This window comes from Chiloscyllium plagiosum, chromosome 11, assembly GCF_004010195.1.
Source record: "Chiloscyllium plagiosum isolate BGI_BamShark_2017 chromosome 11, ASM401019v2, whole genome shotgun sequence".
NCBI classification, from domain to species: domain Eukaryota; kingdom Metazoa; phylum Chordata; class Chondrichthyes; order Orectolobiformes; family Hemiscylliidae; genus Chiloscyllium; species Chiloscyllium plagiosum.
In genome coordinates, this window is record NC_057720.1 from 71,208,731 (window position 1) to 71,232,275 (window position 23,545).

At 37.5% G+C, this 23,545-nt stretch overlaps 1 protein-coding gene across 3 annotated transcripts in view; it reads right to left on the reverse strand.

The window, feature by feature from the left end:
* nek7 (NIMA-related kinase 7) overlaps window positions 1-23,545 on the reverse strand; it is a 190,118-nt gene that overhangs the window by 12,180 nt on the left and 154,393 nt on the right. For all 3 annotated transcript variants that reach the window (XM_043699781.1, XM_043699783.1, XM_043699782.1), the window contains one exon: window positions 17,435-17,529. In XM_043699781.1, coding sequence (XP_043555716.1) covers window positions 17,435-17,529 — 95 coding nt within the window. The remainder of the gene's footprint in view (window positions 1-17,434; window positions 17,530-23,545) is intronic.

Here is a 23,545-nt window from a genome sequence, read left to right on the forward strand (position 1 = left end):
TTTGCCAGGATTTATTCTTTCCTCTTTCTTCTAATCCAAACCAGATTGGGGAGAAGAATTACAAACGTCTATTAAAAATATAACCAAATTGGAACAAAAAAAAAGGTTGAAAAATGTGAAATGGCCACCTTATGAAAAGTAGGCAGCAAGATTCATATTAACAGCTTTGTGAAAAGTCAAAAGGACAAAAGGCCAGATTTTACTGAAAAATACATTTGGAAATACTACAATCCGAATTCAATGAAAAACCATTTGTTCATCATACCAAAATCCTTAATTTTCCTTGAACAATTTAAGTACCTAAAATTTCTGACCAATTTTCTGACTTTTCAACATGTTCAAAAGATACTGTATTGAGCAGTAATGTATTACTTCTGCATTTTCTTTTAAACAATCAGCCTCACAACTTAAAGTACATAAAAGCAAGCAATTCTTTGCTCGAAGTATATTATTTTTATTTAATTCATTCACAAGATGCGCATAACACTGGCTAGGCCAGCATTCATTACCCATCTCAACTACCCTTGAGGTGAGCTGTACTCTGGAATTGTTGCAGATCATGTGGTGTACACACCTATAATACTGTTCCAAGATTTTGAATCAGTGACAAAGTAGCGGCAGTATAGCTCAATATCAGGGTGGTGTGATACTTACAGATTATGCTGTTCCCATGCACCTTCTGCCCTTGTCCTTTTGAGTTGGTAGAGATTGCAGTTTTGGAAAGTTCAATTGACAGAATCTAGCTGAGTTGTTGTAGTGCATCATGCAGATGGCAATTACAGCTGTCACTGTCTGTTGGCCATAGAAATAGTGAATGTTGAAGGTGGCAGATGTGATACCAGTCAAGCGGACTTTGCCCTGGATAATGCTAGCTTGAGTGTAGTTGGAACTACACTCATCCAGGTAAATGAGGATTACTCCATCACACTACTGAGTTGTTGCTTCTGGATGATGGGTGGGCTTGGATGTGTCAAGGGTGAGCTACATGCTACAGAATCCCTAGCCTATCTGCTCTTTCAGCCATAATAGTTACTTGGCTGGTCCAGTTCAGTTTCTAGGTGAAAGTGCATACTGCAGATGCTGGAGATCAGAGTCAAGATTAGAGTAATGCTGAAGAAGCACAGCAGGTCAGGCAGCATCCAAAGTGCAGGGAAACTGATGTTTCGGGCAAAAGCTGTTCATCAGGAATTCCTGAAGAAGAGCTTTTGCCAGAAACTTCGATTTTCCTGCTTCTCGATGCTGCCTGACCTGCTGTTCTTTTCCAGCACCACTCTAATCTTGACTCAGTTCAGTTTCTAGTCAATGGCAACTTCAAGCTGACAGTGGAAGATTCATTGATGTTATTGCCAATTAATATCATGGGGTGTTGGATGGACCATATCTTGGCAGTCAAAGTAAGCTCCACACCAATGATTTTACTGAATGCTACTGCTTTGGGGCTATTCACACTTCCTCAATAAACTGTGCTTGAAATTCTCACATTATGCACTATAATGTACTGAAAACTGCTGCACCACAGATTTGAACCTCCTAATAAATGAGTCATAAATTCAGGACTTTTAACTAATAAATCCTACACAAGATCATTTTAGAATATAGAAAGGTTGGTATTAAGTTCAAGGGAGTTTGGTTAACTTGCCTCATTGTAAAGATATTTAATTTCTGGGATGGCTGTATTTAGCAGTCACTGAGCACCAGCATTGTTCCAGACAGACAAGTCTAGGACTACTTTAAGGTGGCATATGTAGAGGTGCATCAGTTAGCTTTGTTTTCATAAGTTTTAGATCCCTGTCATGGACTATGAATACAGCAACAGTGTCATGACAAAAGCTCAACTTTTCTATAAAAGTATTGTGATTGAAAGAAATTGCAGAGCGTAACAGGCTGATAAGACAGCTATTTACAAACGTACATTTATGTAAAAGATTAATCTTTTTAGGGGGAATTGCTATGAAATCAGTTCCTTCTATACATTCATGGAAAGTAATTTTGACCGATCAATTGTCAAATCTGTGACACAGGCAACATAACTAAACACATTCAAATAAAAACAAACCTTTTAAGGCTACAACAAAGTTTTAAGCATGAACAAGACAAATTTTCTGCCATACCTCTATGCAATTCAATGTATAGTGTGTCATTGTTACTTAGTCATAACATTTGGAGAATAGTTTGAAGTGAGTTTTCATGCCAAACAATACTATTCAAGTTTGGTGAGTCTGATGGTGGTCACTATTAACTTGCAGCTACAATGCAAACAAGTGCATGTAAATCCAAAAGTTGTTGTCTATGCTGCATGGCTTTGCTATTAACTTTTGAAAAAGAACATTTGTATCATCGATAGTCACAGGTGAGGTCCCGGAAGACTGGAGGTTGGCTAACATGGTGCCACTGTTTAAGAAGGGCGGTAAAGACAAGCCAGGGAATCCAAAAGTTGTTGTCTATGCTGCATGGCTTTGCTATGAACTTTTGAAAAAGAACATTTGTATCATTGATAGTCACAGGTGAGGTCCCGGAAGACTGGAGGTTGGCTAACATGGTGCCACTGTTTAAGAAGGGCGGTAAAGACAAGCCAGGGAACGATAGACCAGTGAGCCTGACCTTGGTGGTGGGCAAGTTGTTGGAGGGAATCCTGAGGGACAGATGTACATGTATTTGGAAAGGCAAGGACTGATTAGGGATAGCCAACATGGCTTTATGCATGGGAAATCATGTCTCACAAACTTGGTTGAGTTTTTTGAAGAAGTAACAAAGAAGATTGAGGAGGGCAGAGTAGTAGATGTGATCTATATGGACTTCAGTAAGGCGTTCGACAAGGTTCCCCATAGCAAGGTTAGATCTCATGGAATAAAGGGAGAACTAGCCGTTTGGATACAGAACTGGCACAAAGGAAAAAAACAGAGGGTGGTGGTGAAGGGTTGTTTTTCAGACTGGAGGCCTGTGACCAGTGGAGTGCCACAAGGATCGGTGCTAGGTCCTCTACTTTTTGTCATTTACATAAATGATTTGGATACGAGCATAAGAGGTACAGTTAGTAAGTTTGCAGATGACACAAAAATTCGAGGTGTAGTGGACAGCGAAGAGGGTTACCTCAGATTACAACGGGATCTGGACCAGATGGGCCAATGGGCTGAGAAGTGGCAGATGGAGTTTAATTCAGATAAATGCGAGGTGCTGCATTTTGGGAAAGCAAATCTTAACAAGATTTATTCACTTAATGGTAAGGTCCGAGGGAGTGTTGCTGAACAAAGAGACCTCGGAGTGCAGATTCATAGCTCCTTGAAAGTGGAGTTGCAGGTAGATACGATAGTGAAGGCGGCGTTTGATTGGTCACAGTATTGAGTACAGGAGTTGGGAGGTCATGTTGTGGCGGTACAGGACATTGGTTCGGCCACTGCTAGAATATTGCGTGCAATTCTGGTCTCCTTCCTATTGGAAAGATGTGAAACTTGAAAGGGTTCAGAAAAGATTTACAAGGATGTTGCCAGAGTTGGAGGATTTCAGTTAAAGGGAGAGGCTGAACAGGCTAAAGCTGTTTTCCCTGGAGCGTCGGAGGCTGAGGGGTGACCTTATAGAGGTTTACAAAATTATGAGGGGCATGGATAGGATAAATAGACAAACTCTTTTCCCTGGGGTGGGGGAGTCCAGAACTAGAGGGCATAGGTTCAAGATGAGAGGGGAAAGATATAAAAGAGATCTATGGGGCAACGTTTTCATGCAGAGGATGGCACGTGTATGGAATGAGCTGCCAGAGGATGTGGTGGAGGCTGGTACAATTGCAACATTTAAGAGGCATTTGGATGGGTATATGAATAGGAAGGGTTTGGTGGGATATGGGCCAGGTGCTGGCAGATGGGACTAGATTGAGTTGGGATATCTGGTCGGCATGGACAGGTTGGACCAAAGGGTCTGTTTCCATGCTGTACATCTCTATGATTCTATCTTGCCAATCGCCTCACAATTACATTTCACTAAAGTTGCAGTACTGTATGATACAAACTAATTTTGCCACAGTAACTTAGTCTTGTCTGCAACAGTCAATGTATCCTTTTAATAATGTTTTAATGCAGCCAATCAACCCCGACACTGAAAATTAACTCAAAGTGTGCGCCTTGCTGCTTCAGTGGTTAGTTATTTGAAATTTGGAAAAGCAAAGATTTCAATTCAATGACTTTACTTTCACTTCGTCCCTTTCGTTAATCTCTTTACCAACTCGATATTTCTTTTCTCATCAATTTCTCTTGTTATATCTGAACAACATTGAATATAATTTACACCTCCTTCTCAGTCGTGCATTCTAAGTTCATAATCCTTCAATCTTATTGGTTAATGAGATATACACTGTGCTTCACTGAGGTCTCAAATTCCTCTTTCCTTTCTTGTATCAACTCATACTTTCAGCAACTTGCCACATAAAAAATATAAACACCTGAATTGGGACAGTAAAGTCTAACAGGTATCATTAGATGTTGAACCATAGTAAATGATGGTTTAATGCTATAAATGTGAGTGCTTTAAATTATTTCACCTGAATTGCTTCCATTTGTGCTATGACAAAAGCTTCCTTCGCTGTAATTCATATTTACTGCACTACTGAAGACCTCATTATCATTTTTCATAAATGAATCCTATTGCAACTATTTACAGACAGTTCCACAATACAAAGCAGTACAACAGATTGTCAAGGTACAAGATGAAATATTATTTTTTCCCCCATATAGGCATTTGATTTTATGTATGATTCTAATGTATAAACTATCCGAGAAAGGCAGACTTATGACGGGAATGAGGAAGACAAATTAGTTTTGAATACAAAACAAAAGACTGAGGACATTGAGTAAAATAGATGCAAAAAAAAATTAGAATTGATCCCTCCAAAGAAGATCCTTTATTTATCATTCAGTAAAAGCTGGGTGAAAATATTAGAAGCCTGGAGATTGTGATTTTAAGTCCTAATTCAGAAAGTGAACACATATCCTTGGTTTGTGCAGTTCTGAGAGGGTGCTGCACAGTCACAGATAACATTTTTCAAAGGTGATGTTAAACTAATGTTTCAGCAGCTCTCCAAAATGTAGATAAAATTGTACTGTTCAAACAGCCTGGTGCTCTGCCAACATGTATTCCACAACCAACATCACAAAAATCTAAGTGAGACATTTATCCCATTGCAGTTTGTGAAACCTAACCATGCATCCCTAAAATACTAACAGTGAATATACATTTGTGAAAAGTAACTAATCAGCTATGTTTTGGAATGTCCTGGGGTTGTGAAATGGGCTAATTAAATGAAATTTGCTTCTTTGTGATCATGTCCATCCAATATTTCTGCAATAACACAGTGTAAAAAAATAAATCTAATACGTTTATGTTCTGAATTTTATTTAAATATCTGTGGTATAATAAATAAGTTCCATCAGCTGGAAGACAGACAGACTTAAATGATGGAACGCTATCACATCTCTCAGAAATGTCACAAAATGCTGAATTACTCTGATATATAGTGACTATTATGCTACCAAATGTGCTAGCCAAGTTGTGCACAGCAACATCCCACATTGCAACAATCAGCTAGCTACCAGTCATATATGTTTAGTGCTGTTGGCCAGAACACTCAGTGTATTTTTTTTGGCAGTAGTGTGCTAGAATCTTTAATGTCCTCCTGAACCACAGGGCTCCAGTCTAACATCTTATCTCAAGAATGATACTCTGTCAACACAGGAATCTTTCAATACTGCACAGGAGTGTCAGCATCAATTATCGGAATTTCTGAAGCGGCTGGATAATTAGTGACTAGCAGAGTCAATGGTGATCCAGTCAGCTTTACTTATGGGAATAGCTTTTCACTGGAAGAATTAAGAATCCTGAATTGTTTGGAAATTTACATGTTGAATACTTATGAAGTTATACACGTGGCTTCAGAATTGTGACTAAAAGCTTCAGATATTTAATTTCAATTTCCTCCGGTTGTTAAAGTTCGCTCCCATAATTTCTTGAACTATTTAATGAATGGGATTGGAGTCTTCAAAGTTTGACGAAGCAATTATTTACAACAACTGAATTCATCAAAAATAAGTTTTAAGTGGACTATCATCTATAATGGCAATCACATGGAAGTGAAACAGCAAGACATTGATTTTCTGTACATAGGTATCTGCTAATTTAAAAGTATATTCAAATTTGTATTCAACAATATTGAAGTAAAAGGTGTGTTGTTTGGATTTTGAGTTGGCAGGTGAGAGACACAGAGGGAGGAGGAAGAGGGAGATTGTAATACACAACCCTTACTTTAGGAAAGTTAGATATGGCAGCCATACCTAGAGAACTGAGAATAGGAATTTGAGAGATATGGTGGGTAGCACCGAAGTAACCTTTGCATTCTCAATTAATTCCATCAACTATGTTAAATCTGAATTAGAATGGTTCTTAAAGTTGTACAATATGAATGGCAACCTTGTTAAGGAATCATTTAAAAGTTTTTATTTATAAACAGTAGCCAAAACAGCTTAATACAGAATTGAATATTATTGGGCCAGTCAAATAAAATCTGCCCTGTTCAATGGCATCTGATTTAATACATCTACACACACAGTTATTCATGATTCCCATCCTTGATGTTTCTGGCTTTTTGATTTCTACAAGTGCAGTTAGTGCAGCATTTACAATCCAGTCTAATACTGTCTCCCTCCATTTATCAGGGCAGCCCTGCTGACAGTCATAAATGTTTAAGAATGGTTTAATTAAAGAATGCTAAATCACAGAAATGCACATATACATGCATGTAAGCAACAAGCAGAATATTATGTATTATTTTGTTCTAAATGGCAAAATACTAAACCTGCATTATGTTTGTGTTGGACACATAATAGAAAACTACTGACACTGTTTAGCAAGAAAAATATGCTCATGCTGTAATCAAATGTTTATTTATGTCTAAGAATGAAGCACTTTTGTCAAATGGGCAACCTGAATAGTGCACAATTACCGGTTTAAAATTTCAGTATTCGGAACATTCAGTTTTATTTGAATATTTTGAAGACAAGAGCAAAGTGTCTCAAAAACAGACAGATTATTATTTGAAAACAGATATACTTGACAAAATAAGCAAGACATGTAGCAATGTTCAATATCTATCCTGTTGGGTGGATCGTGTGGAATATTACATGCACATATCTCCAAACAGTAGATTTTAGAGTCCTCCATGCTCTCTTCACTGATGGTGACTCTGTCCTTGGGATTCAGTACTAGTATCTTTTAAATCCCTTAACATACACAGCATCAGTGCTGCAGTGAGCAGTGTGGTGCCCTAAAGTCAGTCACCCTTTTCTGCATGTGCTAATAAGTTTGATTTTCAAAGGACAATGTGTACATTCCCTAGACACACAGACCTTCTGCGAAACACATAGACCATCCTATGCTACTCAGTGAGCTTAAGCAGGAACAGGACAAGCTGAAAATGGCTCTCATCTGTTGGCTGCTCTCTGAAACGTATCCTTAACGGTTTCGTTGCCAGAACTGGTATTTACATGACTGAGGTTCTAGATCAACATGGAGCATCCATCATTAAATTATTGTATTAATGTTGTTCAAATACTACTAGTACTTCAGTTGTGCCTTCCAGAAATAGATGAAATGTACGGAATATTATGTTGCTAAGAGCAAGTCCATAAAACATTTCAGACCATTACCGATAGAAAGCAAATTCACTGAAGAGTTAAACTGGGCATATTTTCATGCATCTTCTGCTTTGACAGATGAAAAATGTCAACTGTCCTGTTTTTATTTTCTAGCTTTTGCACTATTCATCTGGTTCATTAGTGCATATCGCTGCTGCCCCTGACAGCTGCTTGCCCTCTCTTCCCAGCAACTGAATTTTTCAGGCTAATTTGATTCTCCTCACTGAGACGATCACTGAAATGATTGACTTGCTCCCTGACCTCAAGGGTCCAACTTTCCTTATTAGTATTCCTGGTGTGTTCAAGGTAAGGGAGAGCAGTGTCTGTCTTCAGGGCTGGTGGCTGCACTCTCTCTTTTACTGTAAGCCACCAACCTACAACCTTCTAAGGAGGCAACTGCTGCTCTGTACAATGAAGGAAACATGTAAAACCTCATCTTCAGATGTCAAGGTCCGTGTAGATGAGTAACTGATTTATACTATCAATTTATGCAAATAATTTATGACACTGAACAACAAGGCATTAATTAATGCCAGGAAATCATCCTATTGCATCATTTTCCCAGTCTAGACACTTATGCAATTTTTACACCGATCAGACTTCAGTTAAAAAAAATGGCACTACTCATTCAAGCAGAGCAAACAATCTTGTTTCAAAAATTATTGACATAAACTATCTATTGATAAAATAGAAAATATTTTCTGAATTGCAAATTAAAAACTGGTACTACTCATTCAAGCAGAGCAAAGAATCTAGTTTCAAAAATTATTGATGTAAACTACTGATAAAATAGAAAATATTTCCTGAATTGTAAAATAACATGAACCATTCGACGCTGCGTTGTACTTATGAAATGCTTTTCAAAAGTATAACAATAATCCAATCAATGCAAAATGAGCAAACAATTTCCATTTTGCCTCCCTCTTTCTCCTGGCCTGAACCATCATTTTTCGTAGCATGTGGACTAAAACACTACTCCACAGTGATTACAGCCAACATAGACATGCAAGTACTTCATATCATATTATGATGAATACCTCCAGAGTTGACTAGACATACCTTACATATTAGTCTAGATTGTGCTGTCAGCAGCGACACAATGACACTCGCGGCTGACCTCGAAGATTGCTTTCCACAATGATCTAGCAATCTCTGCCATGTAGATTTCAACTTTCTCAATAATAATTTGAATCTGGTTCCAATCAAGGGGATCTCCAGCTGTTCAGTAACAGTGATGTCATCAAGGAGGGCAAGCTGCACTGATTACACTTTAGAATGCCAAATAAAGATTGGCTTATGCACGTTACATGCTAAAATATTGTAAACACTTTAAATTTTTAAGAAAACTATGGTATTAACGTAATGAATAAAACTGAGAGAATGTTAAAAAAAAAAGTAATCTTCTGGGCCACAGCTGTTCAGCAACTTGATGCAATGTTAAAAACCTCAAACCTGACTTACAAGGTGTGTGTGTGGTTTTTTTTCCCTGTGGGTTTTAACAGTAATATTACAGTGTAAAAGGGGATGTCCCATCCTGTTGTATTATCTAGAAACTGCCATCTGCACGGACTTCAATAAGCACGGGAACAGCATGAAATCACTGGCAACATATTTAATTTCCATGTTTAATTACTTAAGTCTGAACTCCAGAAATTATTGTTAATTTCAGAGGGTATTGACAACACTCTAAGAATTTAGTGCAGGTGAAAGGGGTCTTGCTCACTGATGGGAGATCTGCCACATTCAGTGCTATTCAGGCATTTAAAGTGGCTAGCAGCAGGACTTCCATGGGATCAAGAAAACCAGGGGCAGAAATTCACCCCACCCTCAAGAGCCAAAGGCTGGTAGATCTTCATCACAAGAAACATCACTGCTGGAGGGATGTACCTGCCAACAATGCACCCAAAGATGCAAGATCAACAAAGGACACCAGGCTACAGACGTGAGAGTGGGATGAGAATTGTGGAGTAGAAATCAACAGTGAGTAGAGTTCATAGACTAATCATAACTTTTCTCTTAAACCCTTTTTCTGCTGCCTGGTCACTCAATGAGGACCCCATTTGGGGCCCCATAAGCAAATAGGACTTCCCTGTCTATGGCCGGTGGGATACTAGTAACGGCGGGGGGCTGTCCTTAAATGAAGAGTTCAACTGATGACTAGGTAGGAAGGCTGTATATGGATCTTTTCAGCTGGGATTTCACTGAGACAGAACTGGATCTCCACCCGTCCCTCCCACGCAGTCAGATGTCTGACTCTGTCTCCAAACTTGTTGCAAGTTCTTTCATTTTCACTTTCATTAGAGCAAAATCTGGGCTATTACTTTGCATAACATTTAAAATATGCTCAGAAGAGAATATTCTAGTCTAACTACTTGAACCTTTGACATTTCAGGATGTTTTAAATCCTGAATACTTATGGACAGGTACACATATTTCAATTTCCAACACATGGCTTTTCACATCCAGTGAGGTACATGCAATATATCTGAACACCAACGTAAGTTGTGCTCAGCTAACTCTGAATAAAACTGGGATCAAACACTGGACCATCACAATCTGATTATGTGCATACCATCCATCACTGGTACCTATATCTTATCAATTTCTGTGTTTCAGGATGACTGCTCAATTAATCAGCTGATACTAACTTTTCAAATTTGATCAGGATTCAGGGAATTTAAACATGTATCTTTTCATTTAAAATAGAGCTGCCAAACCAACATATTTTGAAATAAATCACTGGACGTTTGTATTTGAATCAAGTGGTTTAGCTTCTCCCTCATGTACCTTTTGAAAATATTTCTATTGAAACTGTTATGCCAGATTTAAGCTCCTGTCACCCGTCCATACCTAAATAACTGAGCTGGGACAATAGGCTGAGATCTCATTAAGCATCACAAGTTCCTTTAAAATCATATTGCAAGGAACATTACAATTTTATAAAACCTCATATCTGCAATGTTTTGGGACTGTGTCCTCAATCAGGATAAGATGAAACAGGTTATATGATCTCTTCTGAAATTTGCCTGACAGCAGTCCTGGGTTATGTGATTGCTAAAGATTACAGAGAAGCCCAGCTTGTTTGAGAGAAAATGCAATACGTTAAATATGGAGACAATGGCAGCAGCAACATGCTTACAACAATTAGACTGATGGTCTCCAAAGTTCCAGGAAGATGTCTGGAATGTCAGGTTGTAAACAGTTAAGCTTTAATCTGTCAATTTATTTCAGAGTAAGAGTGTGTTGGGGTAGTAAGAATGGTGAATAACAATTTATTCCTCATACCAGACCCATATAATTCACATTGTCATGGGATAAGGTGACAAGGGATTGGGGGTGGGGTGGAGGAGAGGGTTTCGAACATATTCCTGAGATTCACAGATGCAGGAAGTCTGCCAGTATCTATGGGAGAACAAGCAGCTGGAGGCTGAATGTCTCTATGATTCACCATACTGAAATGCAGTTGGGAACTCACTCGAACTGAAATGACCAAATTTGAGAGGATTTGAAACAAGAATGAAAGATCCATCTAGTATGCTCTGGACAGAGTATCCAGGAAAAGTCCTAACCATGAAAGTCAGTTCTACAGTTTAATACTTTCAGGCAGGAAAAGAAAATAACTCAAAGTAAATCCTCTGGAAATAAGAATTATGTTGGATTGGTTTAGGGAGAATTGAACATTGACTTAAGGACAAGTGTAAAGCACAACTGTGAATTTGTTTCTCTCAAAGAGAAAATATTTGTTCTGTAGTTTAGATCAGGAAGGGTGACCAGGAGATCAAAGATGTAGGTGCAGAATTAGGCCATTCAGCCTATCTAGTCTGCTATGCCATTTGATTATGGCTGATATGTTTCTCAACTTCATTCTCCTGTTTTCTGCTTGTAACCCTTGATCACTTGACAAATTTGTCTCTGACTTAAAGACACTCAATGACATGGCACCCACAGCTCTTTGTGTCAATGAGTCCCACAGATTCACCATCCTCTGGCTGAATAAATTCCTCATTGTCTCGGTTCTAAAGGATCATTTTTTCACTGAGCGTGTGCCTTTAGATCCTCGTCTTTCTTACCAGTGGCAACGTCCACTCAATCCAGGCCTCTCGGTGTTCTAAAAGTTTCAATGAGATCCCCCATATCCTTCTAACCTCCATCGGATACAGACCCAGAGTACTCAACTGTCCTCCATATGACAAACCCTTCATTCACTGGATCATTCTTGCGAACCTCCTTTGGACCCCATTCAATACCAACACATACTTCCTGAGATACAGGACCCAAAAATGCTCAGTTTTCTAAATGCAAACTGACCATAGCCTTATACAGCCTCAGCAATACATCTCTGCTCTTGTATCCTAGTCCTCTAAAAACGAACGCTAACATTGCACTTGTCTTCTTTACTTCCTATTAAGCCTGAATGCTAACATTAAGAAACTCCTGAACCAGGAGTCCCAACTCCCTTGTGCTTCAGATTTCTGAAGCTTTCCTCCATTGAGAAAATATTTGACACCTCTATTCTTCCTACCAAAGTGCCTAACTTCACATTTTTTCCCCATGTGCCACATCTTGGTCCACTCTCCTAACTTGTCTAAATCCTTATGTAGCCTCCATACTTCCTGAAGACTACCCATCCCTCCATTTATTTTTGTGTCATCTGCAAACTTAGTAATAACATCCTCAGTTCCATCTTCCAGCATGAACAGTTGCAGTCCCAAGACTGACCCCTGAAAAACTCCACTCATCATCAGCTGCCACCCTGAAAAGGATCCCTTTATCAGCACCCTCTGCCTTCTGAGAATTCTCTATCCGAGCCAGTGTCATAGGCTCTTATTGTATTCAACAGCCTCCTGTGCAGTACTTTCTCAAAAGCCTTCAGGAAATCCAAATATGTCACATCCACTGGCATCCTTTGTCTACAGGAGAATCATACCTGTGTTGCTTGATGTAAGCAAAGCTCCTGCGTGGAAGAATTTATTTCAAATACCTGAGCTAAACACTGCATGGATGTAATTTTCAGAATTTGATCATTGTGCTTCTACAGAAGACAGAAAATAAGAGACAAAAATAGCCTCCTTCAAAATTTATGACCTATACGTTTTGCTCTTTTCCTTCTGAGGATTGCAGTTTTATTGACTAGCATTACATCAGAAAAAATGCAAGCAGACTAGGGATATAAATAGCCTTTAATAATAGCATGCAGACAGGATTGGTTTTAGTCTCTGTGAAAGATAGTATGATCCAAGTCCGATCATACCATCCTTGCATCTAGTGAAAGTTCAAAATGCTTTTTACAAGTTGCTAATCTCTACGGGGATGATAAAAGAAGCAAAACACAACTTAAAACATTATAAAGAACTTCCGTGCATGTTACAAGTTTATCTGCAAATGTAGCACTCAACACTTAGCTAGATAACATACCCAGAGACAGCTATGAAATGGAGTGTTGAAAACAAACTTTGAATTTGCTTCAATCACCTTACTAATTGTGTCCTTCATCTGTCTGTGCTCAGTATAACTTCATCACCAAATAAATAATTCTTGTGTAATCAAGTTCATGCTAAAAGCCATGTTTGACTATTACAGCTTTCCTTTAGCATTATAAAAGCAATGCTAAAACTGTGTGTACAGAAGGGTCATTTTGTATGAGCTGAAAGGAACAATCCCCTTGCCCAATTAAACTACATTTATTCTATTCTCCACACAAGTAGTTTTGAGCTGTAACATGCTACTATAGTCACTCAGACACTTCTTCCCCTTCCCTGAGGTACAAAGCAAAAACTAAGAATTTTTCACAACACAGAATGGGCGAAAAATCAAAAATACTGGAAACTCATATCTAAATTAATCAGTGGTACAGTATAAATCTTCGGTCATGCCAGCATCATGCAGAAACATAAGAATATATCCTTCTCAACACAGTTTAGAAATGTTGTCTAAGAAGGGACATTACGATCATAATAAGGGGATTGCACAGGTGTTAGCATCTAGAAGTCCAATTCATCGTTAATTGGTGCCACCAAAAGATATTCGTTTTGGCAAGAAATGCAATTACCTTCATTTTAGTTTTTATTTATGTTTAAGGATAATTGATTGGCAAATTCCTGTTAAGTATTATTTTAGTTTTTTGCTCCCCAAAACAATTGAAGTGTTTACATTGAAAAGATCAAGATATAAAAGAATTCCTAAAACACTTTGCATAATACATTATGGTTAAGAGATTAGACTATGTCATTAACACTAGCAAAAGAGACAGCAACACAGATGGTTACAACGTGCTATAAAATACGATTGGAAAGACTACATTTTGGCTGTTGAATTAACTTCCCTACATTATCACTGCAATTACCCCTACTTTGGATTCAAGTAAACGACTAAATGAAAGATTAGCACCATCAAGTAGGGGAATTATGGTGATGACTATTCAATATTTTTATGCAAAACAAACCTCCCAAAATGATTGGAGAGATAATGCTAAGAAAGCATTTATCAAGCAAAATTCTAAATTCACTTGCCATATTTTGGACGAGTTTTAACACAATTTGGCCAGCATCCAAATGCAAAACACACCAGGATGGCAGTGGGTTCAATCTCAGATGGAAGAGAAAGGTGGAAGATAAATACTACTGTTGCCCTGCAATTAACACAGCATTAGCTAATCCAACTGCATAGTGGTAGCAGTTTTGCTTTGGACAGAACTGTCTTCCTGGATGATGGCAGCTATTATTACACAAGCCGTAAAACATAAGGGAAAGCAGATCACAGCTCAAGTTGTTTTATTGCAAACTTATTTAGTTAAAATGTAGACATTACAGGCAAAACAATCCAGTTGCCCTAAGGTGGTCTCATTCTAGAATCATTGCAATCTTCACAGTATTCTTTATGATGGTTTGATGAATCTGACAGTATGCTAGACTACTTCAGAGTACAGGTAAAACTCTGCAACATTGCATTGAGAAATGGCAGGTTTATTTCCCAAAGTTATTGTAGCAAACTTTTTCACAAGTTTTTTTTAAAATTGGTATCCGCTTTTAATTTAACTTTTTAGAAAAGTTAACATTTTCAAACTTTGCTTGGGGGGGTCCCAAGAATTTTGACCCGTCGACAATAAAAGAAAGGGAGTATAATTCGGAGTCACGATAGTGTGCAGTTCAGATGGAAAACTGATGGTGGCACTCATGTGCAGCTGCAGCCCTTGTCCTATGAGATGGTAGGGATCATGACTTTGTTGGCAGGTTCGGTAGGCAGTTTGGAAGGCAATTGCAATGTTTGCATTCGTTGCAAAAGATCAAGAATGCAACAGCAGAGATGTACTGCTGAGGCTGTATAAGGCTCTTGTCAGACTGCATTTGGAATACTGGCAGCAGTTTTGGGTCCCGTATCTAAGGAAGGATGTGCTGGTGTTGGACTGGTCCAGAGAAGATTTAGAAGAATGATCCCAGAGATGAAGGACTTGCCATATGAAGAACAGTTGAGGACCCTCGATGGAATTTAGAAAAATGAGGGGAATCTCACTGAAATTTACAGAATACTGAGAAACCTGGATACAGTGGACACGGAGAAGATGTTTCCTGTAGTAGGAGAGACTAGGACTTGACAGCACAGCTTCAGAGTGAAGAGATGACCGTTTAGAACTGAGATCAGGAGGAATTTCTTAGCAGAGGGTGTGAATCTGTGGAACTCTTTGCAGAGGTCAAGTGATTGAGTGAAGTTAAGACAAAGATAGGCAAGTTCTTCAGTTCTGAAGGAGGGTCATTGGACCTGAAATCTTAACTCTGATTTCTCTTCACAGATGCTGTCATACCTGATGAGCTTTTCCAGCAACTTTTATATTTGTTTCTGTTTTCACTTATATTGAAGGCTTCTAGCTTAACTTCAGCCCTATATCTTAATATTTTCTGTAAGTCAAAATAGTATCAGAGCATGGCAACATCTTACACTTCTCACTGTATTTGTTTGTTAAATTCCTGCCACACCAAGCTTCATCAGGCTAACACTTAGAGTCAAACAATTAAAGTAGCCTCAAGCTGCAGATGCTGGAAATCTGAAACAAAAGTAAAAATTGCTGGAGAACCTCAGATCTGGCAGTACCTATTAAAGCTGTCATTTTGGTAAGCAGAGAAACCAATTATATTCAACTTCTACTTCCAATTCATACCCACATTTAATCAACTCGCAGTATGAATTTACATAGAGAAGTTAATGCTCAGCCTGGGATCCTTTATGTCCAAACTAATTTCAAAACTTCAGTCAATTGATAGGCGATGGATCAAATACGCATCATATTTGTGTGAAAACATATTTAAATAGAAAATCAGGAATCACAGAATGTGGGGTAATGCATATGATTGGACAACGAGGTCAGCATTTGTAGCTTGTCCAACTAGGTGTGTCATTGGGAAGGGCTGATTGTCGAGACCCATGCTGTTCGGAGGTCACCAAAATAGACATTGAGATTTGTTGAGGAAAAATAAAATCTCATGAGCAAGTTGTGTGTTATGGGTTAGAGTCAGGATTAATTTTATTATTTTGTTAGAGTTGTGCCAGAATTGATTTTTGAATAATCAAGGACGTGTAATATTAATTTTAGTTGAATGATCTTTAATTCCGAATATTTGCTAAGGTTGTTTGTCCCTTAAGAAGCAACTTGCAGTTTTAAAGCTCAAGAAAGATAACCAAGTAGAACACCTATTTTTTCTGCAATCTTGTTAGCAGAACACAGAAGGACTTGTTTCAGTTCTGTAAACTAACTGCAGTTAAAAAACATCTTTAGGTTCAACACGGAGAACACATCAATACCATCTATTGTGTGGATAAAGTTACATTTCAGTTTGTTTGGTGGATGGCACTTATCTTTGACAAGATCATAGGTGAAATATTTACTTAGGTCTCAATAACACAATCCTTCAATGGTTTATTCTCCAGCAAAATTATCTCTGTTGAGCATTCCAATTTTAACTTGGTTTGGATTATCTTATTTTTAATTAACTAATTTAGTATATAGATCATAGAATAGAGCATAGAAATTATATAAAAAATTATATTAAAAAAACCAGAAATGCTGGAAAAACTCAGGCTGGTAGTGTCTGTGGAGAGAAAGCAGAATTAGCATTTCAGGTCCAGTGACCCTTCTTCAGAACTGGCCACCACCAGAGTTTAATGCTAAAGGAAGTTTCATCTATCCATTTAACCAAAATGGTTTTAAAGGGGGCAACTGGTTGCAATTCTTCTCTCATGAAGTCTGCATGTGGATTACAGCCTGGCTGCTGGGATAAATGCTTATTCTTGCTCCAAGTTTCTTCTCGGCACACACATACCACTTTTGAGGAGCCAGATGTCTGAAGCCAATTACTTATAACAAACTGATGGAACTGGACAAATTATCAACTTTGCGCATAGTTTTTAAAAGGCTGACTGGCAAAAGTACTGGAATTTAAGAAAAGCAGTTCAATTGCATTATTTGATTAAAAGGGTGTACCAAGTGTGAATAGCTTATTGAAGAAACACAAACAACTTTCATTTTGAAAAGCATAACACATTTATGAGCAACAGACAGAGTATTATCTCAGACATCTCAATTCATAAACATTTTGATGAACAACTGGATTACAAGGAATACAACAAATGGCAGCAATTAATTTCTTGACCATTAGAAAGCAACAATAAAGTGAAAAAAAACACCAATTACTTTCTTGTGTCCAAGTTACTGTTCCATCTCAGGTTAAATACAATCAACACATTAGAATGTTCATGCCTTCTAAGCTTACCTCATATAACAAACAACCTAGTGACCAAATGTCAGATTTGAAGTTGTATCCATTTTCATGTATTCTCTCCGGGGACATGTAGTACGGGGTACCCACTTTAAAAGAAAGAAAAGTTATGACATGTACACTACAAAATGCAACATTAAAAAGGATTACTTCTCAAAGTTTGATATTTCATTTTTTTTGTGCACAGAATCGGATACCTCTGAGCCAAGCATACACACATTCATATGAAATGTAGTTTTAATTCAATATTTCAGTCTTCACTTTAATGAAAGAACTTGAAGCAAATCAGATTTTCCATTTGCAACCAATATAAAGGCTGTAGTTAAATTCTGTAGAATCTCTCATCCGGAAAGGGTATTACAACATTACAACCTGTAGATTTAAATACTGTACAGTCCTAAATGCCAATATATGTAAATTACATATCCTCGAAATGAAAACAATTATGAAGAAAATATGTTACGTCTTCTTACTCACTGACCAGCCCCTGGCTTGCACAGCTCTCCCATTTGCCACCTCTCCTGTTATCCTGTCACTTGGTTATCTTTCCTGAAGAAGGGCTAATGCCCGAAACGTCGATTCTCCTGTTCCCTAGATGCTGCCTGACCTGCTGCGCTTTTCCAGCAACACATTTCCATCACCTCTCCTGTTGGCCAAACCTTTACAACTATTGCTCTCTCCCAACTTTATGAAGTGAATGGGAGAAGGATGGTGAGAGACAAGATATAAAGGAGGGACTGAGAGGAGGTATAGGTAGGAGGGTTTTGGGAGGAAAGTGGCAAGCAGTAGGATTGGCAATTAGGAGAGAGCAGGAATACTGCAGGTAAAAAGATGGCCAGTGGGTCAGAGAGTAGGAGAACCTACACAAAAATGGTGCAGATTGGGTCACACAATACTGTATTAGTCCCAATGTGAAGAGACACATATGTAGAAATTCCAAAGATACCCATACCAGCCCCCATTATGTCTGCAATGCTGAAGTAGAATGATGTTGAATAACCAACTTAAAATGAGCACTTACTATAGTGTTAAATAGCATATCAATTATTATCTAATATGATTCACTTAGTGCTATGCTGAAACTAGTCTTTAAATTAATCTGAAGAAAAGCATGAATAGCCTCAACATTTCAGATAACATCATCTGTATAGCGGTTTTTCTATTTTAGGTTAGAAGTTGATAAAACATTTTCTCAATCACATTCCCCCTCCCCACCATGATACATTTGCTCCAAATGAATTAGCAAAATTTATTAAGATTTCCAGCACTGTCAGCTTTCTGAAAATGCAATAACTTAGTGCACAATTAACATTTAAATGAATTTATCAGTCCAGAGCAAAGTGAATTGCTCTTTGACTAGTTTCCAAACTGTAATTGTTTTAAAAGAGTTTCACTGAATATTGAATGTTTCTTCACTATACAATGACATAGTATATTAAAGTCAGAATCACAGAGATGTACAGCATAGAAATAGACCCTTGTGTCCAACTCGTCCATGTTGACCAGATATCCTCAATTAATCTAGTTCCATTTGCCAACACTTGGCCCATCTTCCTCTAAACCCATCCTATTTATATACCCATCCAGATGTCTTCAACATGTTATAATTGGACCAGCCTCCACCAGTTCCTCTGGCAGCCCATTCACAGGCACAACCCTTTGCATGAAAAAGTTTCCCCTTCAATCCCTTGTGAATTCTTCCCCTCTCACTCTAAACCTATGCCCTCTAGTTCTGGACTCTCCATCCCAGGGAAAAGACCGTATCTATTTACCCTATCCATGTCCGTCATGATTTTATAAACCACTCTAAGGACACCCCTCTGTCTCCAAAGCTCCAGGGAAAATAGCCCCAGCCAATTCACTCTTTTCCTATACCACAAATTGTCCAACTCTGGCAACATCCTTGTAAATATTTTCTGAACCTTTACAAGTTTCACAACATGCATCCTATAGCAGGGAGAATAGAATTGCATACAATATGCCAAAAACGGTCTAACTAATGTCTTGTCCAGCCACAACCTGACTTTCTAATTCCGATACTAAATGCTCTGACCAACAAAGGAAAGCACACTAAACACTTTCTTCACTATCCTAGTTAACTGAAACTCCACTTTCAAGGAAATATGAACCTCAGCAATACTCCCCAGGACCTTATATTAAGTGAAAAAGTCCTACCCTGATTTATCTTTCCAAAATGCAGCACCTTACATTTATCTAAATTTAAACTTCATCTGCCACTGCTCAGCCCATTGGCCCATCTGATCAAGATCCCGCTGTTTTCTGAGATAACCTTCTTCGTCGTCCACTACACCTTCAATTTTGGTGTCATCTGTAAATGTATTAACTATACCAGCTGTGAATAACCAATAATTAAACTAAGTATACACTAAATAACAAACTATAGCTCAAGGTGCAGTGGTATCCCTACCTCTGAACCATAAAATTCGGGTTCAAGTCCAACATATTCAGAAATGTGTAGTATAATAACACTTCTGAACAAGCCGATTACAAATGCCTACATCAAACAACGAATACTTAGCTCAAGTATAATCATATGTTAGTATCTATATTCAGTAAAATCTTTGCCAAATGCAACAATTCTAGATCATAAATTAGATAAAGGTGAAACAAACTCAAATTACTCCAAAGTTTAAAATAGAGCATAAATACAACTGAACTACATTTTGCATACACTGTACAATAATCTATCCAGTGATGATCACTATAAACCAACCGGGAAAGTAATAATAATGTTTCCTGCTAGTTCTGAATGTATTGATGCCATTTATAAATTAAATCTTAGTAACCAAGTTCTTTGCATTAGTATTGCTTCTAGAATTTCATAAACAATATAAATGCGAGCCGACTTCCCTACACACTTGCTAATATATTCATTTTCAGAAATCACAGAGCTTTAACAGATACAACCTTAGCTCTGCCTAAGTCAATCCTTACAACTACGTACAGAGCCAGCTAATGTGAATGGAAAAGGATAGTATCTGACAGTTATGCAGAGCTGCTAAAATCTAAGCTGAGGATAAAAGTAGAAAGCCACATTTAAGCAATTAATTACCATAAATATGCATTTGGTCTGTCTGAACTGGGTCAACAATAGTCACCTTTTGTGACCATAAAATGTGATACCAATAATTGGCAGTGAAAAACATGCAAGGTGGTGGATGTGGAGAACGCACAGGAAAATCTGTAGGGGGCATGGAAAACATGCAGCTCCCAGCTTATTGAAAGTCAAAGTAATTCAACCAAGTAGCTTCAGAAATATATTGGCCGTCAAGCTAATCTGCTAAAAAAATCTTAAAATTGAATCATAGGAAATATCAATCATTTGCCAGCATTTCTAGAACTGAAGTATAATTTTACTACATGAACAAATGATGAATTTAGAGTCTCTCCAAATTCAAAAAAGTTACAGCTATGACAAACATGTTACCTAGATATTAAAAACAGTTCCATTATGTGGAAATAAAAATTATTTATTGTTCAGAAGTTGCAAATATATTTAAATACTTTCAATTTGTCGACATATGTTCATAATTGGAAAATCTGATTTCAGCTTGAGATCCTAGATTCTATCAAAAATGCTCAAAAACATGGTGTGATTAATCACTCCAGGACCGATCAACAGAGCATCCTTAAAATGACAATAGATCAATTAAAACCAGTGATAAAAGATGACTTTTTAGCTAGTTTGCAAATATATTGATGTTTTGACTGTAAGATATTAATTCTCCCACAATTTACCAGACAGTGAATTTTAAATCAGAGAGGGCAGTTTAGAAAAATGCAAGCCAGAAGTTCATGTCATTAACTTGGAGCACTGATGAGTAGTTCCTTCAGTTACAAAACCTGAGGAATATCCATGTGAAGATGGAGCAAATTTGATGATATGGAAAGAACTAAAATGATTTGGGAAGCTAATAAGCTTAAAGAAGTAAACATATGTTGCCCAGGTAATTTAATAAATTTTTCTGCAAAGGCAAATTATGACAGCAACAAGTCTAGATGCCAAAAACACCACTGGAATGAAATGAAAGAGAGGAATCAAAACCTCCAAGAAATGTACCCTATTGAAGTTCAGAATAATGAATAATAGGCTGTTTGGTATCCTAGCAATCTGACAAAGATTACACGTCTAATGTCTTAAGATTCCTAAAATTAGCAATTAAAGGGGAAAAACAAAAAGCACACAAGAAGGAATAATATTCCTGTTGAAAACAGTCATTTTACTTCCAGGATAATTTTTTGTAACTTTAAGAAAAAAAACATACTCTGGATTATTTGTCCAACCATATAAATTACTGTATTGCACCATTATGTAATAAACTTATGAAAGAATTATACTTCCCAATCGCTTTTGTCTCAATTAGTACAATTTTTATTTGAGTGAATTGAGATTTTATCAATGTGTGAAGTTAAGAATGTATTAGTATATGTGACAGTTCAGAATAGTCACTAAGTTGTTCAACTTATGTCATTCTAATTACAGCTAGATATTTTACTCATGCTTTCAAACAATGCTTCAAGTCTTAGAGATATGTGACCCCAATGAATTCTGGTTCTTTGGTGCTCTTAAATAAACGTCTTCACTTCCCTCTGATAGTGATCAGTGGTTTTGAGGATGCCATAATGTACAGAAGGCAACTAGTTCCTCTGAAAATCCTAGAACTGAACTATTTCAAAGTTTTGACAAATACAACCAATATAGCAATCGGGACATTCTGGTTCTGAACTACAGTTGTGTCTCCACTTGTTTCTTGCTACCAACTGCCAAATGTGTTTGTTGTTTCTAATTTTCCTAACATTGCTCAGACTTCACACAAACTGAAGCTATTATGAAGATTACATTTGCCGCTCATGATGGAGAATAGTCTCCTGTAAAATGTGAAGCGCAGTCACACAAAAAAAAACTAGAATCCCAGCAAAATGAAGTCACAGACAAAATTCATAGACAATTAAAAAAAAAGCTTGCAACACAGAAAATTTAACTTGATGTTGCTTATGTAGATTAGGGCAAAATAACTTGCAGACAGGTTTTATTTCAATGTTCCCAATAGATTATGTAATAATTATATTACAAAAACTATAATACAATAAATCACATGTCAAATGATAGATACAAATTTAATTTTATTCTAAAACCCAATTGTTCACATGTAATACAATCTTTTACATCTGCTCTCAAAAGTAGATTTGTAAAACCAATAACTATTGAATTCTTTTGTCTTGCCATTCCCGGTGGGCGGCACGGTGGCACAGTGGTTAGCACTGCTGCCTCACAGCGCCAGAGACCCGGGTTCAATTCCCGCCTCAGGCGACTGACTGTGTGGAGTTTGCACGTTCTCCCCGTGTCTGCGTGGGAATCTAATCTAATCTAATCTAAAGCATATTCAGTGAAGATGCTACATGCTGAAGTACAAAGTTTTTTGTCATTGTTAAAATAATGTCCACTATCATTTGACATTTTGTAATTCCGCAATATTATCTTAAACCTGGTGTCTGTGCTAACTAAAGACTAATAAAGTCTCAAAATGGAAAAAGACCACAGTAATACCACAAATTTGAATGACACTAACATTTTGCATTTCCATTATTCTCCATTGTTTTCAGACGTAACTCTAAAAAGTTTTTATTTCAGAATCCTTCAGCCACTTTGCCATTATTTTCCACACTGTTAGAACATTACAGCAGGACATCCAGTATCAGGCACCAAGTCTAGCATTCCTCAAAACCTATGCTGAACTAGTTCAGTTTGATTGCAGCAATATCATGCCCTCCCAGTGTGCAGTGCTTTTAGAATTATCATCTCGTGAAAAGTCTCAGGTCTTGCTCAGTGGGAAAGCATTATAGCACTGTAATAAATCTGATCAAGACTCAGCACCTTGTTGTGCGCAGAACTCAATAAAGCATTAGATTCAGTGTCTAGTACTAATTGTTGAGATTGGCAGTAAAATTTGGTTGCTAACATGCCAATTAGCGGAACGGTCACTGGAATACAGAAAAGTGAGACACTCATACAAGATTTTAGTGTACAAATGCACAATTATGACATCTGAGGAAAGTCCACTGAATATTGAACCAATGCAAAAA